Below are 14,566 nucleotides of genomic sequence, written 5' to 3'. Positions count from 1 at the left end.
TCCAGCCAGCCAGTCAGCCAGCTCCATACTGCTCTAGGTGACACTGTTAACCCCCTGATGAAGGAGGCTGTCCTGTACGAACACATCATCTGGCCCAGACCATCCCCTGGTACTAACACTCCTGGACCAGGTAGGTGTGAATATCTCTCCTGAACATTAAACTCATCCTTTATCAGTTAAAAAAGAGACCAGTGTACAATTGAACATTAGAAACACACACACACATACACACACACACACACCAACTTCACTTAAGTTTCAGTACTTGACATGACAGTGTGAATCAGCAAGAACGTGTAGGCTAATCATGTTCTTCACTGTGCCACATGGAGAACAATAAGCTCATTTAACAATGCACAGTTCTTCAACAGCAAGCGAGTCTACAGCAGGGTAAAGTGTAGGCAGTACAGGTGAGTGGGGGTGGGGGGGTAATGGGTGATAGGTGTGTGGGAGGAGGGTAGAGAGCGGGCTGGAAGGACACAGGCTCGCCAGGGTCTTGCTTCATAGAGGAGTTGATGGTAGAGAAACCACACAGCACTCACTCAGAACAGCACACTCCAGCAAGATCAGACAAGCCCAAGCCAGGCCCAGCCAGCACCAGACAAGCCAGCCAGCATTCTACACAAGACTGAGCAAGTCCAGGTACACACTATGACAGCAGCAGTAACACACTATGACACCAGCAGTAACACACTATGACACCAGCAGTAACACACTATGACACCAGCAGTAACACACTATGACAGCAGCAGTGACACACTATGACAGCAGCAGTAACACACTATGACAGCAGCAGTAACACACTATGACACCAGCAGTAACACACTATGACACCAGCAGTATCACACTATGACAGCAGCAGTAACACACTATGACAGCAGCAGTAACACACTATGACAGCAGCAGAGGAGAAGAGATGCAAACAAGAGAAAGACAATAGGACAAAATGAGAGGTAAAGAGGAGAAAAGGGAAAATAAAAGTCGATCAAAAGTAGGAGAGCTTGGGATGAGGGGAGGACAGAAGGAGGGGAAGAGGATGACAGGAAGGGTTCGGCCAGACAGCTGTCACATGAAGCCTCAGACCTGGCCGTACCTGAGGAGAGGGGGGTCTTCCTGAATGAAGTCAGCACGGCCACACCATCTTCAGAGGAGACACACACACACACACAGAAAGTTAGGGAAATAGTTAGTCAACACATCCACACCATCTTTAGAGGAGACACACACCCACACACAGAGAGAGAGTTAGGGAAGGTTAGGGAGAGTTAGTCAGCATGGCATACTCCTTCTTTAGAGGAGATACACACACACAGAGAAAGTCCGGGAGATACAAACAGTTAGTCAGCACGGCACACTCCATCTTTAGACGACACACACACGCAGACACAGCAAGTTGGGGAGTTAGAGGGAGTCGGTCAGCTGTGCACAAGACAAGACAGCAGACCAGTAGCCCACGTGTCCCAAACAGAGCTGTTCATTCTGTTCGAGAGAAACCAAGTCTGATCCTGTTAGAGAGCCCCACCTGCCCTGCTGCCCTGCTGCCCTCAAACACCACAATCACATGTCCCTACACAGGAAAACAATGGTACCAAACAGAACCACGCGTGGTCGTAGTTCTCAGCCCTGTTGACGTGGAGTTGCTGCAGTCAGGCAGGACAACTGTAACTTTCAACATTTTAGAAGAAAACGTTTGTGCTTACTGTAATGAAGGACCCACAAGGCAGCCGGGACTATAAATAGCATCATTGTTTAACTCAAGACCTGAGTCACGCTGCTCACATCAGATGAGTCAAACTACGAATAGTGAGACCTCTCCACCACTGAGTTGAGGAAATGCGGACATTGTGCACACTCATGGAAATCACAAATACGATCAGACAAGATTAGGAGTCGCTTTACTGACCACGCATTAGCCTGAACGTTGACCTACAAAACCATTCTCCATTTAAAAAGACACAGTCAAAGACATTGTTTTGGACTGATCTCAATCTGTGTCCAGCTCTGCAGGTCTATGTGACCCCTACGACCTGACACCTGACCAGAGGGACAGATCAGGAGCAGAGGTCAAGGTCCTGCTCTAAGGTTCAAGTGGAACTGGAAGCCTTCCAGTACAAGCACACTGGTATCACTGTACTTGGACGTAGAAATGACCTTTCGTTGCTAAAATTTTTATCTTCTCAGTACAGCTGAAGTCAAAACTAAAAATAACATTCCAGCCGGACAAAAAAAAAAATCCTTGAGGAAAGGCTGAGCCTCCTTCCTAACCTATACAAATGAAGCATATCATAATGAATAATGAATAAAGACATTGATAATAAAGGAGACATCTTGACTGTCCCCAGAGGACTGTGGAAAGACATATTACCTGCCACAGAGAGAATCAAACTTCTACAAAACCACTTGCTTTCATAAACAGCGCGTGTGAAGCGCCTCCGGCGTACACAATAGCTGCTTATTTCTTTCTTGAGGAACTGGAGCCCTCCTCCTTATCTCCAGGATACCACAGTCCCAGTGGAGCCCAGGGTCTTGACGACGTCCGGAAGCCTGAGCAGCAATGCTACAGCAGATCTCCGGCACTTGGCAGGTCATGGAGCGGCTAGATAGGACAGCTCATACTTTATCTACTCATGCACACACAGAAAGTATCCTCCTTCTTTTTCTGCCTATCCTCTCTCTCTCTCTCTTTCTTTTTCTAGATCCTTCTTTCTCTAGCTCCTTCTCTCTCTCTCTCTTACTGGGGCCTCCCCATCGTTGTCCCATGGTTGCGCCAGGGTTGTCCCTGGGTTGTCCCAGGCAGAGCTCAGTCTATATTCAGATGCCGTTCCCCTTCCCTGTCTGCATAGACCAACTGACATAGAGACCTTACAATTACAGAGCCAGTTTCCATAGCAACGGCCGGGCCTCCCCTAGACAGTGAGCCAAAGCTGAACGCCCTCCCTCCCACCCCCTCTCCTCCTTCCCAACCCAGACAGAGCTCCAAACAAGGAGGTCCAAACTTCCTCAGTGAACAAACTCTTATTTAATCGCCTTATGTGGAGTAAGTGCTGAAATGAAAAGACATGATGTACATGCTAGCCTTGGTTTGTGTGTCTAAGTTGACCAATGGGGTAATGGGAACTGCACGCACACGCTCAGTAAATCTCCGACCAGGGAACTTGAGGCTGATAGCACTTAGGCGTAATGAATAGCTGGTGTTACCAGGGGACACAGAGTGAAGGTGGAGGACTACACCCCTCTCACCATCACATTAGTGAGCACTACTTTGACAGCTCTTCCAACATAGAGCGTATTCAGTGTAGTCAGTGTGTAGATCGTAAGTCATAGCCTACTCTGTGGTTTAGCACTCTGTATTGAGCTCCAACAGAAATCCTAACCACATAGTATTTAATTTGTTTGTCATTTTGCTGTTGAAGACAAAGGTGATTGTTAAAGTGATTGTAGTATTAGTTGATAACTACAATGAAATTGAACCAATTCTGACATAGATGTGTCATTATTAAAAAACCCTTAAGTGGCTTTAAAGATCACTTATTCTCCTGGCTGCACTGAGCCGTCTGCAGGCTGAGCCAAGTCCTTAGGTAACTGTCAGCCAGGCAATCCACACACACAAACACACACACACACGAGGTGAGGTGAGGAACTGGTTCCCGGCAAGCCCCCTCCCACTCCCCCACCCCACTCCCCCACCCCCTTCATGAGCCTGACGGTTTGGGCAGAGCTGATAACAGCCTGGACAAGGCTGCTGGAAGGAGAGGCTACTCTGTAAACATCACAGACAGCCTTTAGTAACAAGGGAACCCTCATTAACACGAGCACTAACTGAGACATTTAAACAGAAAGGGACACAAAGGAACCAAGGAAAGATTGTCATTAAATTAACCTGCTCGGTTTACTCCTCACTAAATGTCACCGTTATCACTGGACAAGAACAAACAGGTCTTCTCCTCAGAGAGTGCTACCCTGTTATTTACCTCAGGCTGTTCTACATACTGTAGCTTCTATCCTGCTAAACACGTAATCTCGACAAGCTTTCTGTTTCAAGTTAAACTGTTATTTGTAGTCATGTGAGAATTACTCAACAACAACATACTCATTTCTAGTGGTATGTGAGAAACGATTGTTTGTTTCATAATGCTGAAATTGTTTGAATAATTGATCATCAATTCTAACCCCAAACAATCTCGCTATGAAAACACAAGGATTTTATTAAAAGGGTGTTGAAACAATGACCCCAGTTAGAAAAACATCCGTCACAGAAGCTGTAGAAAGCTGGTTACGGTGTGTCGAGGGTCATGATGAGACTACTGTAGAGACCAGGGTGTGGTCAGAGAGAGGCCTAATGGTGAAGCTCTCCAATTCATCTCCATGCACTGCAAACTGGGATAATTTCTCTATATTACAACTACTGCGGTAAAGGTCGTGGTGACTCTACCATCATTAATTAACTTAATGAGTTCATGGCTCAAGAATATTTTCCTTGCGGAACTCATGGATAATCAGGTTTGGAGATATTGCAATTCTATGACTCCCATTATGCTTACAGGCCCTTTCTTAATTGTCATTTTCCCTCTCTCTGAAAAGTGAGAGGAGTTTGAAAAGAGTTTATGTGTTGGGTACATTTACATTTAGCAGACGCTCTTATCCAGAGCGACTTAAAGTAAGTATAGGGACATTCCCCCTAGGCAAGTAGGGTGAAGTGCCTTGCCCAAGGACACAACGTCATTTGGCAGAGCCGGGATTGAACCAGCAACCTTCTAATTACTAGCCCGATACCCTAACCGCTCAGCCACCTCACTCCCAGTGTGTGTCGATGGAGGCTGAGACTCATGCTATTTATTGTGCTGTGGACAGTCCTAGCAGTAACAAGGGAGAACAAGCAGAGTGATCTACACTGTACTAATCAGGGCTGTCTTTAGAGGGGAGGCCTTGCTGCAGACCCAGTGATGGCAAGCAGCATTCCTGTGTACTGATGAGAGACTAACGTGTGGAATAGCCTCATTTCTGTGAATAGATGGACGGTGGGCAGAGAAGTGACGACTAGCCAGTGTCAGCAACAATAACATCAACTGGCGCCATCCATCATGAGGACTTTGAATCACACCTGGAACACATTTAATCATGAATAGTGAACACACGCAATATAAATCATATAGGCTATTACAAGTAGGCCTATTGTAGTGGGGTGGGGGGTGAATATTTGAGTGTGTCAACATTGTACCAGTAAGCAGTGCAGATGGAGCTAGAATACATTATTGGAATATCAGTTAATTCGCCGAAAACTGCTTTGACTGGGCCGATATTGTCCTCATGACGTCCCCTGGTTTAGACTATGATATACGTATTTAATCAAATCGTTCCATGGGGTTATAATGGGATGGACAAAGTATCCCACACGTGTTACATCACTATTTCCTAAAAGTACGCTTATTAACATTGCTGCGAGCAATTGCATGCTTTCAGTAACAGCTCGTGGGATTTATTCGTGCAGCTCTTTATCAACTAACTGCATGTTCAAAAGTTACTGGGTTTATAGCATGATAGATACGATTACAAGACAAGAGGATTGTCTGTTTGAATCCCGGTTGAATTGAGATCAGATCGCTTTGAGCACATTGTAACCACGTTCCAACCACACGCTTCCAATGTGAGAACACATAAGCAAAGTACCTTCGTCTGAACCTCGCCTACTTTACCTTCAATTTGGAACTCCGTCGCGCTCTTCATCTCTATTAAAGTTTCATCCCTCGCCATTCCCGTTATCCGTTTCATGCTGGCCGACGGGCTGTCGCCCTTTCAAGGATTTAAAAGGAAAAGTGCGTGGACTGGAAAGACCCTAATGAACCCCGAATCTTTCCAAGCCGAAAAGACGGCACTTTAATATAGCGTGGCAGTGAAGGATCCTCGCCGAAAGTACCAATTCTGACATAAATGCCCCGGTAAATGTGTAGCTACAATATGTTCTATTAAGATGTTGTCAGCTAGGTTGATAAAGGGGAGTGGTCAACCAAGACTCATTTCATGTCGGCAGAATGTGCGTGAGTCCATAGTCGGAATGGGATGGATCTGCCCCCTACAATGAATGTAGATGGATTCATTCAGTAATGCTTTAATTTTTTTGTTTTCGTGTCCGTTTCCCTATAATTAAACAATCTTAATTCACTTAAACACACGTAGGCCTATGTTATATTCATTTAATTGACCGCTTGCCACATTCCATCGACAACCCCTTGATGGAAGCCTCGACTTAAATGAAGGTAGACGAGGACCTCAAGTGGTAAAACGTTATATTGCATCTAATATCAGTATTAAGACTTATTTATTTAAAAAAACAAAGGATATAATACATGTATGACAGACCAAAAATCGAATCATCTGATTTATTGAATGACAATTACATTATTCAGAAAAAAATGTAATATATTGCAGCCTTTTCTCTTAAAAAAAAATCTGTACAAAGAAATATTGACGGTATAACAAAACATGGATTTTACAGCTTGAGTTTAGAGGCTGAGAGTTCCTTGTGCTTCTTCTTCTTTGAGGCCTGGTCCTTGGCTCCTTTGATCTGGCTCTTCACCTGATCCTGCAACTGGGAGAAGAAGGCCTGGGAGGACCGGAGGGCTTTGTCCTTCCCCTCGTCCTGTACACACACACACACACACACACACATTAACATCAAACAGTCTGTATACTAGAAATACTACTCCAAATGTATCAACCTTTATTCTATAAATGACCCATTTGTACAAATACATTGTAAATGAACACTCACCTTTAGCAACGTTGCTTTGCCACCTTTGGTGAGTTTCTTCAGGTTTTCGGCCACCTCTGCCTTGGAGATCTTCCTGTTCTCCCCAGACTGGCTGGCCTCCTTCAGCTTCTGTCTCCTCTCCTTGTCCTTGATCTTCAGACGCTTCACCACCTTCTTCTTGCGTCTCTCTCGTTTCTTGTCTGTGGAGGTCTTCTCAGAGTCTCCCAGCATGTCGCCCGCCTTGTTCTTCTCCTGAGGAAGAGAGACAACATTGATAGTCACGTGACAGCTGGTGAATCACACAACACGTGATCCAACTAAACACCACACACACACACAGACCATGAACATAAACAGAGACATGGGCTCACACACACACACAGATTTAATCTCTTCATGGATAATTTTGAGCTCATGGTGACCCACCTTGACTTCCTCTGGGGCCAACAGGGTGGCATCACTGGCACTGACAGGAGCCACCTCCTCCATAGTGATGGATGGCATGTTAGACACCACCTTCACCTCTGGTACAGGCTGAAGGACACACCACACACACACATATTAATACCACCATTCTATACAATCTAATGTAGCATTTTGAGGAGAAAATTCCACCCAATATCAGACACTCAGCTAAGTATCTCATAACCCTGACCTTTATCACACCTTTAGAAGAGTTATAGATAGTCAATGACATCAGTACACCATCTATACAGGCCCTTCCAAATAAATATTTTATCCAACTGGATATTTACATCCATTGTGAATCAAAACCACGATTGATCCTTTAAAAACTCACAGGCTTGGGTGTAAAGTGGAAGTTGGAGAGAGCATCCAGCTTCAGGAACAGAGTGTCCATCAGCTTCTGGATCTCTACATGGGCCGGGCTCTCCTCCTCCTCTGTCTTGGTCTGTGGACAGGAAACTAACAACGTCAGAGATAGAACACCAACCACAACATGGTATAGGGACGTGTGTGTTTCTGAGTTGCTGTCATGGGCAGTGTTAATGTAAAGCTTCTCATTCAGAGTTGGGGGGGGGGGGGGGGGTTGAAAAAGGCATCATTAACTTTGAAGAGTTAGGGCAAAAAGGCAAACGCGTGAATTATAACTGCATTGTTGCACACGACTGGACTCACCTGTGTCTTCTTGAGGTACTCTTGCTCGTAAACCTGGGCCAGACTCAGCTTGCTCTTCTCATGGTCCAGAGTCAGTCTCTTCTTGTACTCAAACACCTCCTCCTTGGGTTTCTCCTTCCGGACCACGTCGTCCCACACCTGAGACACGGGTCAGACCTTAGACAGAAGCCACAGGGAAACCAGAGGACCAGGTACAGGGGGATACTGTGTATCACAACACCTGCTTTGGTTCTAAGTAGACTCTGGACTCGAAGGTTGTGAAAGGGCTTCTCAGTTCTAGACTAGGTGTCGATAACAACAGTCAAGAGTCTGTGTACTTGCCTTGTCTTTGATTCTCTGTTTGATGATGTCTTCTAGCTGTAGTGTGGTCTCCTCTGTGACAGCAGGAGCTGGAAGAAACAAGCAGGTACCCAACATGAAGAAACAAGAAGGTACCCAACATGAAGAAACAAGCAGGTACCCAACATGAAGAAACAAGCAGGTACCCAACATGAAGAAACAAGCAGGTACCCAACATGAAGAAACAAGCAGGTACCCAACATGAAGAAACAAGCAGGTACCCAACATGAAGAAACAAGCAGGTACCCAACATGAAGAAACAAGCAGGTACCCAACATGAAGAAACAAGCAGGTACCCAACATGAAGAAACAAGAAGGTACCCAACATGAAGAAACAAGCAGGTACCCAACATGAAGAAACAGGCAGGTACCCAACATGAAGAAACAAGAAGGTACCCAACATGAAGAAACAGGCAGGTACCCAACATGAAGAAACAAGCAGGTACCCAACATGATTGATCGACATGGATGACACCTTTTTTACAGAGATACACACCCATATACAGGTGAGGCATACCTACGCCAAAAACATAATCTTTCTATAAAGAAATCTATACACAGACTTCATTTGTTTGGCTCTCCTAGGCTTGAATCGATATATACAAAGAAACAGTTACCCCTCCTGGAGGCCTGGTCGAACTCCACGTCCTCCTCCAGCATGCTGTTCTCTGGGCGGGTCTGGGCCGACACCTCTCCGGTCAGCTGCCAGGGCTTGTCTCCCAGAGCCGCCTTCTCCAGCTCATCAATCCTATCACTCATCTGGGAGAAGGATGGGGTGTTACACTTGATAATGACAAACGGGGTTAAACTACAGACTCTCCATCTTGATACAGAAGAGCAGGTTGTCAGGGACAATGTCTTGTACAGACCTTCTCTTGTCTCTTCTCAAAGGACGACTTGGGCTCCGGATTCAATGCTTTTTGAGCCTTTCCTCCAAATATGTCTTGCATGTCCTCTCCCTCACTCTCCTCCTCATCCTCATCCTCTGGGAGGTCAAAGGACACTTTCTTCAGCGCCTCCTTCGCTTGCCGCCCTTCTTCATCCTCCCCGTCCTCTATGAAGTCCCTACAAAAGCCCAGCCACATGTTAGATGGTCAAAACCTGACAATGTCGGAGGAAATATAGAGGGACAAGAAAAGGATGTCTAGCAACTTGTATTTTACTACCACAAAATCTGAGCCCTTACTCGTCCTCATCATCATCGTCCTCATCCTCCTCATCATCCTCCTCTTCTTCTTCCTCTCCCTCCTGCATGCCGTCCATGCTGTCCTCGTCTTCTGACATGTCATCTGTCTTGGCTGGTGCACCATCCACCGTGTCAAAGAAATCCTTGTACTTCAGATTCCTGGAGCTTTTTACCTGCAATCAAATAAAACAGTAATCATTTAAAAAGACCCAATACAATTATTATTTTTCGGAAGCAGATTTATATGAACTTGATAAAAACATAAATTATAATATTAGAATCTCAACAAAAACACATACCATGCTCTTTTTGTTGTGTTTCTTGGGGGGCAAGTTTTCAAAGTTCAGGTCCTCCTCCTCGTCCCCAGAGGGTAGGTCCTGGAAGTAATCAACGTCCTCTCCCCCCACACCCTCCTTACCCTCCCGCTTGTCCATATCATCCAGGAAGGACTCCATCTCTGACAACTTGAAGAACCTGTCGTCCACTTCAGACGGAACACCCAGCTGTTTGGATGGTTTCTTCGCAGGCTGTTTCTTTTGTTGAACCTTTTTTTCCAAGGTGTCTACATCAAAATTTACATCTGAGTCGTCGTCTGTAATATTCTCTGCATTGTCAGCCAACAGTGATTTGGAACTGCCTGCCTCTTCCTCATCGCCCATACACCTCTCCACCTCATCGCCCTCCTCTTCCTCTACGATACTCAGCGTGTCATCAGAGACAGCCTGTTGGACTGCAGTCTCAAAGTGCTTCAGCACAGCAGAGTTCTGGAGTTCGAGCTCTTGCCATATCTGTTCTTCGTCAAAGTTCTCCACCACGAGCTGGTCCAGCGGGCTTCCTCGGCAGTCCGCAGACTCCTGCCCTTTCTGCAGGTCATACAGGGCCTTAGTAAGACAGGTGAACTCAGCTGCGGCAGCATCCTGAACACTGTTGAGACAAGAGCACACACAACACAGTTTAAAGCCGCAAGTATCAGACATACCAGGTAGAAGGCGAGTGATCGTTGAAGCTCGCAGTAGCAAAATTGTCTGCTGGCTGTAAGCTAACGTTCGCGAGCATTAGCAAGCTAAGCTATCAGCACCAAATACCCGAGTACGGAAACAAGTCTTGCTCATCGCTGTAGCCATGAAGCTAACCTTCGACATGTCGAACTTACCTTAGAAATTGTTCTGGATGGACAGTGTTGATACTTAAGATTGTTGAACACCCATGCAACGTGTTGCCGACATCCCCGTTAGCCATCATTCTGTCTCACATGGAGACCTATGTGTATCGTGTAAATATGTCCCACCGGAAACACTTTTCATTGCTATATAGTTCCGGGTAGCGTCACACAGCTCTTCGAAAATATGGCTGCGTCCGTGTTGAAGGTTGCAAGTAAGAGATCCACTTCTTTCTTCTATGCTCTAATATGTACATATTTGCTTTGGAAAGCATACTTATGCCAATGTAACGGGCGAGTATAAACGTTAGTTAAGTACCTAAGGTAACAATACCAGACGTTCACCTGCTATTTTGACAGGAGCCATCCTCGACGTGCCACACATATACAGTACCTCTTTGTTTGCAACGTCTTATCTCATCGGTTGTTCCTCTTGCTTTATAATGTTCTCTTTATTTGACTGTGATCCTTGGCAGAGATGCTCAACTTGATTCAAGTTAAGTTGAATTGAGTAACCCAAAGAGCCCATAATAACAGTCGTCTCTAAGGTCTCCAAAGCTGCCAACAGCGTCCACTAGCGGCTGTTGTGACTAAACCATGTTATCAAGCAAACATAATGCCTCCATTCTCAAACAAAGCCTGTCTTAGCCTGCTCTGAGAACTGTGATAATAATCATTATATATATCTAAGATTGATCTGTAATAAATTAATCAGCGTATCTTCAGTTACAGGTCTTTCCAAGTGTGCCCGTCACACTTTGCCTTTGCTGAGATCCCACTCAACAACCACTCCACTCTGCCAAGGAGTCCCAGGGTCAGTATGGAAGCTAGGCAGATTGAACCACGTAGCCATCGCTGTTCCTGACATGGAGAAGGCCACTGCTCTGTACAGGGATGTACTTGGGGCTCGGGTCAGTGACAAGGTGCCCCTGCCTGAGCATGGCGTCTACACAGTGTTTGTGGAGTTGGGGAACACCAAGCTGGAGCTGCTGCACCCTCTAGGAGAGAAGAGTCCCATTGCTGGCTTCCTTCAGAAGAACAAGGCTGGAGGAATGCATCACATTTGCATAGAGGTGATAGGCTATATGTTCTCTTCATCCCGACTTTCACAATTTGTTCTTGATCGTGTACTAATAAACCATGCATGTTCAGAAACAAATGACTTAATAATTTGTTGCTCACTCCACTTTAACAGTAAATGAATGAAGTGGCACGTGAAACAATGAGTGATTTATGAGTATAGTACTGGCAAATGTTACATTGTGATTCATTGTCTTTGTCTTGTGTTCTAGGTGGATGACATAAATGCTGCCATTGTGCACCTGAAGGCCCAGAAGATCAGGACGCTCTCAGCAGAACCAAGGATAGGAGCTCATGGCAAACCAGTCATGTTCCTGCACCCTAAAGACTGTGACGGGGTACTGGTGGAGCTGGAACAAGCTTGAGTGTTCAAATATAGCTATATTCAAACAACAAATTTCAATAAAAATACTTTTTTATGAACATCAAATGGCCTGGAATTGTTAACTTTAACACTGAAAGTGTGTCTGTCTGTCTGTTGGTCCTGTGTAGGTGCAGAAAACACTGTTTGGTTTCATCTGTTGCATGAGCACCTGTAGCTACTTCAGAAACTCTGTAGCTCTGGCTAGGAAATTAACTGTGCCATTTCACTTTCTACAGTTTATATATGCTATCGATTGCTTTTGGTTTTGCATTATACTGTGAACGTGGGTTTTAATGGAGAGATGTGGGACCTTGTATTGATTTACTGTTGATGATATTTTCTGGTGTTTTTCTGCCGTAAACGTAGTTGTTTTTCTATGGCATAAAGATTTGCCTACCTCTGACTGTGTTCTGAATACATGGTTTAATAGTGTTTTTGACCTTGCTATAACCACATCCTGTTTTTTGTTGTTTTTTATTCTGACCGTTTACACGTTTTCACAAATCCCAGTACAAACGAACACATTTTTGTAGTTAAGACAGATAAACAGCTTACTGTAATAGTTAAATAAATCAATTTTCCACTGACAAGACATCACTGGTCAGTTCCTGGTTGCCTGAGGATTTGGCTGAGGATGAAAGCAGTGAACTGTGCCTTTAAAGAAAAAACAATATATCTGTCTGGTCCAGCATGGACTATTCCTCTGGTTTCACTTACTGCTCAGCACCTCCCACACCCCATTCTCTCTCTCTCTCTCTCTCTCTCTCTCTCTCTCTCTCTCTCTCTCTGTCTCTCTCTCTCTCTCTCTCTCTCTGTCTTTCTCTCTCACACACACACACACACACACACACCTTATTGGCTGACTCACAGAAGAGCGCAGTGATGGACAGGCTCCCAGAGATGAGGAAAGACAGAGTTACTTTGGCAGGCAGCCGGCTCTCTGTTCTCTTGTGAGTGGCTATAAGTGTGTGCGTGGGTATGTGTGTGTGGGTGTGTACAGAGTCATCCATGCCTGTCATCATCTATCAACTCCAGCAGTTTTTTATGTATCAGGCGCCCCATGCTGAGTGTTAGTTTAAGAGACAACAGTGCCTTTCATTTAAGATGTGAGACTGGAGAGGAGGTAAAACAACTTAACACTGAACTTGAGACAGATTCTAAACGTTTCAAATAAAGCAAGATACTCATGAAAATATACAAATCCCAAACATCCTGACTATTCATAACACTTTCCAATTGCAAGACAGTGTTGAGGAGGATTCGAATGAATGTAAGAATCGTGTGAAATGCGTGTCTGACCTTGGACATGTATTACCTTTTGACAACATTGTTGCCGTCCTTATTACCTTAAATTTCGTAGACCTTTTCACACATTTTTAGCTAGGCTACATTATGTTAATGCTGATCGTATCTCGACCACTGACTGTTAAGGTTAACAATAAGCTATACGATGAGGAAGGCAGTTCAACATTGGTAGGCCTACCACTGATGCAAACAAGATATTAACTGCAATCACAACGATTAAGTGCGTAACCGTGATTTTGTCTTTGTAGTGTACAATTAAGTGTCTGGAGGTGAGGAGGACATTTATTGATCAGCGTTTTCAGCAACTTCTGCTGTCAGTTGATGGATGCTCTGAAGCGCCGCCTTCTGTTCACACAGGAGTCCCGCCCCTTTTCACTCCAAGTCTTCTGTTCCACGAGCGATGCCTCCGAATCCCAGGCAAAAATTCCTCCAGAAAGCAAAACGGGACGACTGTGTCTGAGACAGGAATACTAGCGAGTCGGATTTCAGAGAAACCTTATAAAAAGACAGGAATCTCGCAATTTTCAAGGTGCGTGTGCGTTATGATCTATTCTACTATTGTACTCTGCAGCGGACAGCTAGTTTCACTTGAAAGCAGCTTGATGGCAAGGGTGTCAAATGACAGACAACACGGCAGAATTCCATGCAGGAAAATCCCGTTGGTTTCCTGAATGTCCTTGAGTGTGCATGAGTTGAAAGTTGACAAATAAACTGTCTGTGTAGTTTAATAGCCTAATGCAGACTGGAGAACAATCCCTACGTTACTTGTTGGACAAACTTGGCAATGTGGGCACATTGTTGCTAAACATGGTGTTTAAGGCTCTTGCGATACATCCAAAGTTGATACAATAGAACTCTGTTCATTGACCAAACAACCAATAGGGGGTGTTTTAGTAAAAGTTTAGAGTTATATTTAAACAACTTAAACAAATGTTTATTATGCATGTACAACAATGATTCAGAATTCCTATTCACATTTCTAGTGTGCTCTGGTGTGGTGGCGTAAGTCTTTGTAGAATGAATGGAGTTGAAAGCTGAAGTAAAGCAACAACCAAATGTCTGCCACTGTCCAGACAGCAGACCGTTATGTTGCAGTGATTCTGTCTATTGGTGATAGAGTAAAACGGGTGTTTGTTCAGTTTTTTGGGGGGACACACATCGACTTCAAAGACGATTTGCAACGCCCCAGTAAAATGGTTATTCCTTGGTAATAACACGGACGTTTGATTCTTTAGGATTAGGGGTAGG

At 44.8% G+C, this 14,566-nt stretch overlaps 3 protein-coding genes across 3 annotated transcripts in view; 2 read left to right on the top strand and 1 right to left on the bottom strand.

Annotated features, from left to right (window-relative positions):
- Positions 1–6,363: 6,363 nt before the first annotated feature.
- Positions 6,364–10,652, bottom strand: mphosph10 (M-phase phosphoprotein 10 (U3 small nucleolar ribonucleoprotein)). Its single transcript, XM_067249085.1, has 11 exons — positions 10,564–10,652; positions 9,710–10,334; positions 9,411–9,583; positions 9,094–9,289; positions 8,842–8,983; positions 8,207–8,274; positions 7,886–8,023; positions 7,548–7,658; positions 7,175–7,282; positions 6,770–7,000; positions 6,364–6,637 (listed from the first exon to the last, which is right to left on the bottom strand). The coding sequence occupies exons 1-11, from the start codon at positions 10,650–10,652 to the stop codon at positions 6,488–6,490; spliced, it is 2,031 nt and encodes a 676-aa protein (XP_067105186.1). The 3' UTR covers positions 6,364–6,487.
- An 82-nt stretch (positions 10,653–10,734) lies between these two features.
- Positions 10,735–12,079, top strand: mcee (methylmalonyl CoA epimerase). Its single transcript, XM_067249320.1, has 3 exons — positions 10,735–10,784; positions 11,296–11,642; positions 11,862–12,079. The coding sequence occupies exons 1-3, from the start codon at positions 10,757–10,759 to the stop codon at positions 12,012–12,014; spliced, it is 528 nt and encodes a 175-aa protein (XP_067105421.1). The 5' UTR covers positions 10,735–10,756; the 3' UTR covers positions 12,015–12,079.
- Positions 12,080–13,718: 1,639 nt separating this feature from the next.
- Positions 13,719–14,566, top strand: part of ccdc102a (coiled-coil domain containing 102A) — a gene marked incomplete in the record, with an annotated part of 28,832 nt that continues 27,984 nt past the window's right edge. The window contains 1 exon segment of the mRNA XM_067249269.1: positions 13,719–13,847.

The sequence above is a fragment of the Osmerus mordax genome, chromosome 13 (genome assembly GCF_038355195.1).
Source record: "Osmerus mordax isolate fOsmMor3 chromosome 13, fOsmMor3.pri, whole genome shotgun sequence".
In the NCBI taxonomy this organism is placed as follows: Eukaryota; Metazoa; Chordata; class Actinopteri; order Osmeriformes; family Osmeridae; genus Osmerus; species Osmerus mordax.
This window is presented reverse-complemented; position numbering and strand designations above follow the sequence as displayed.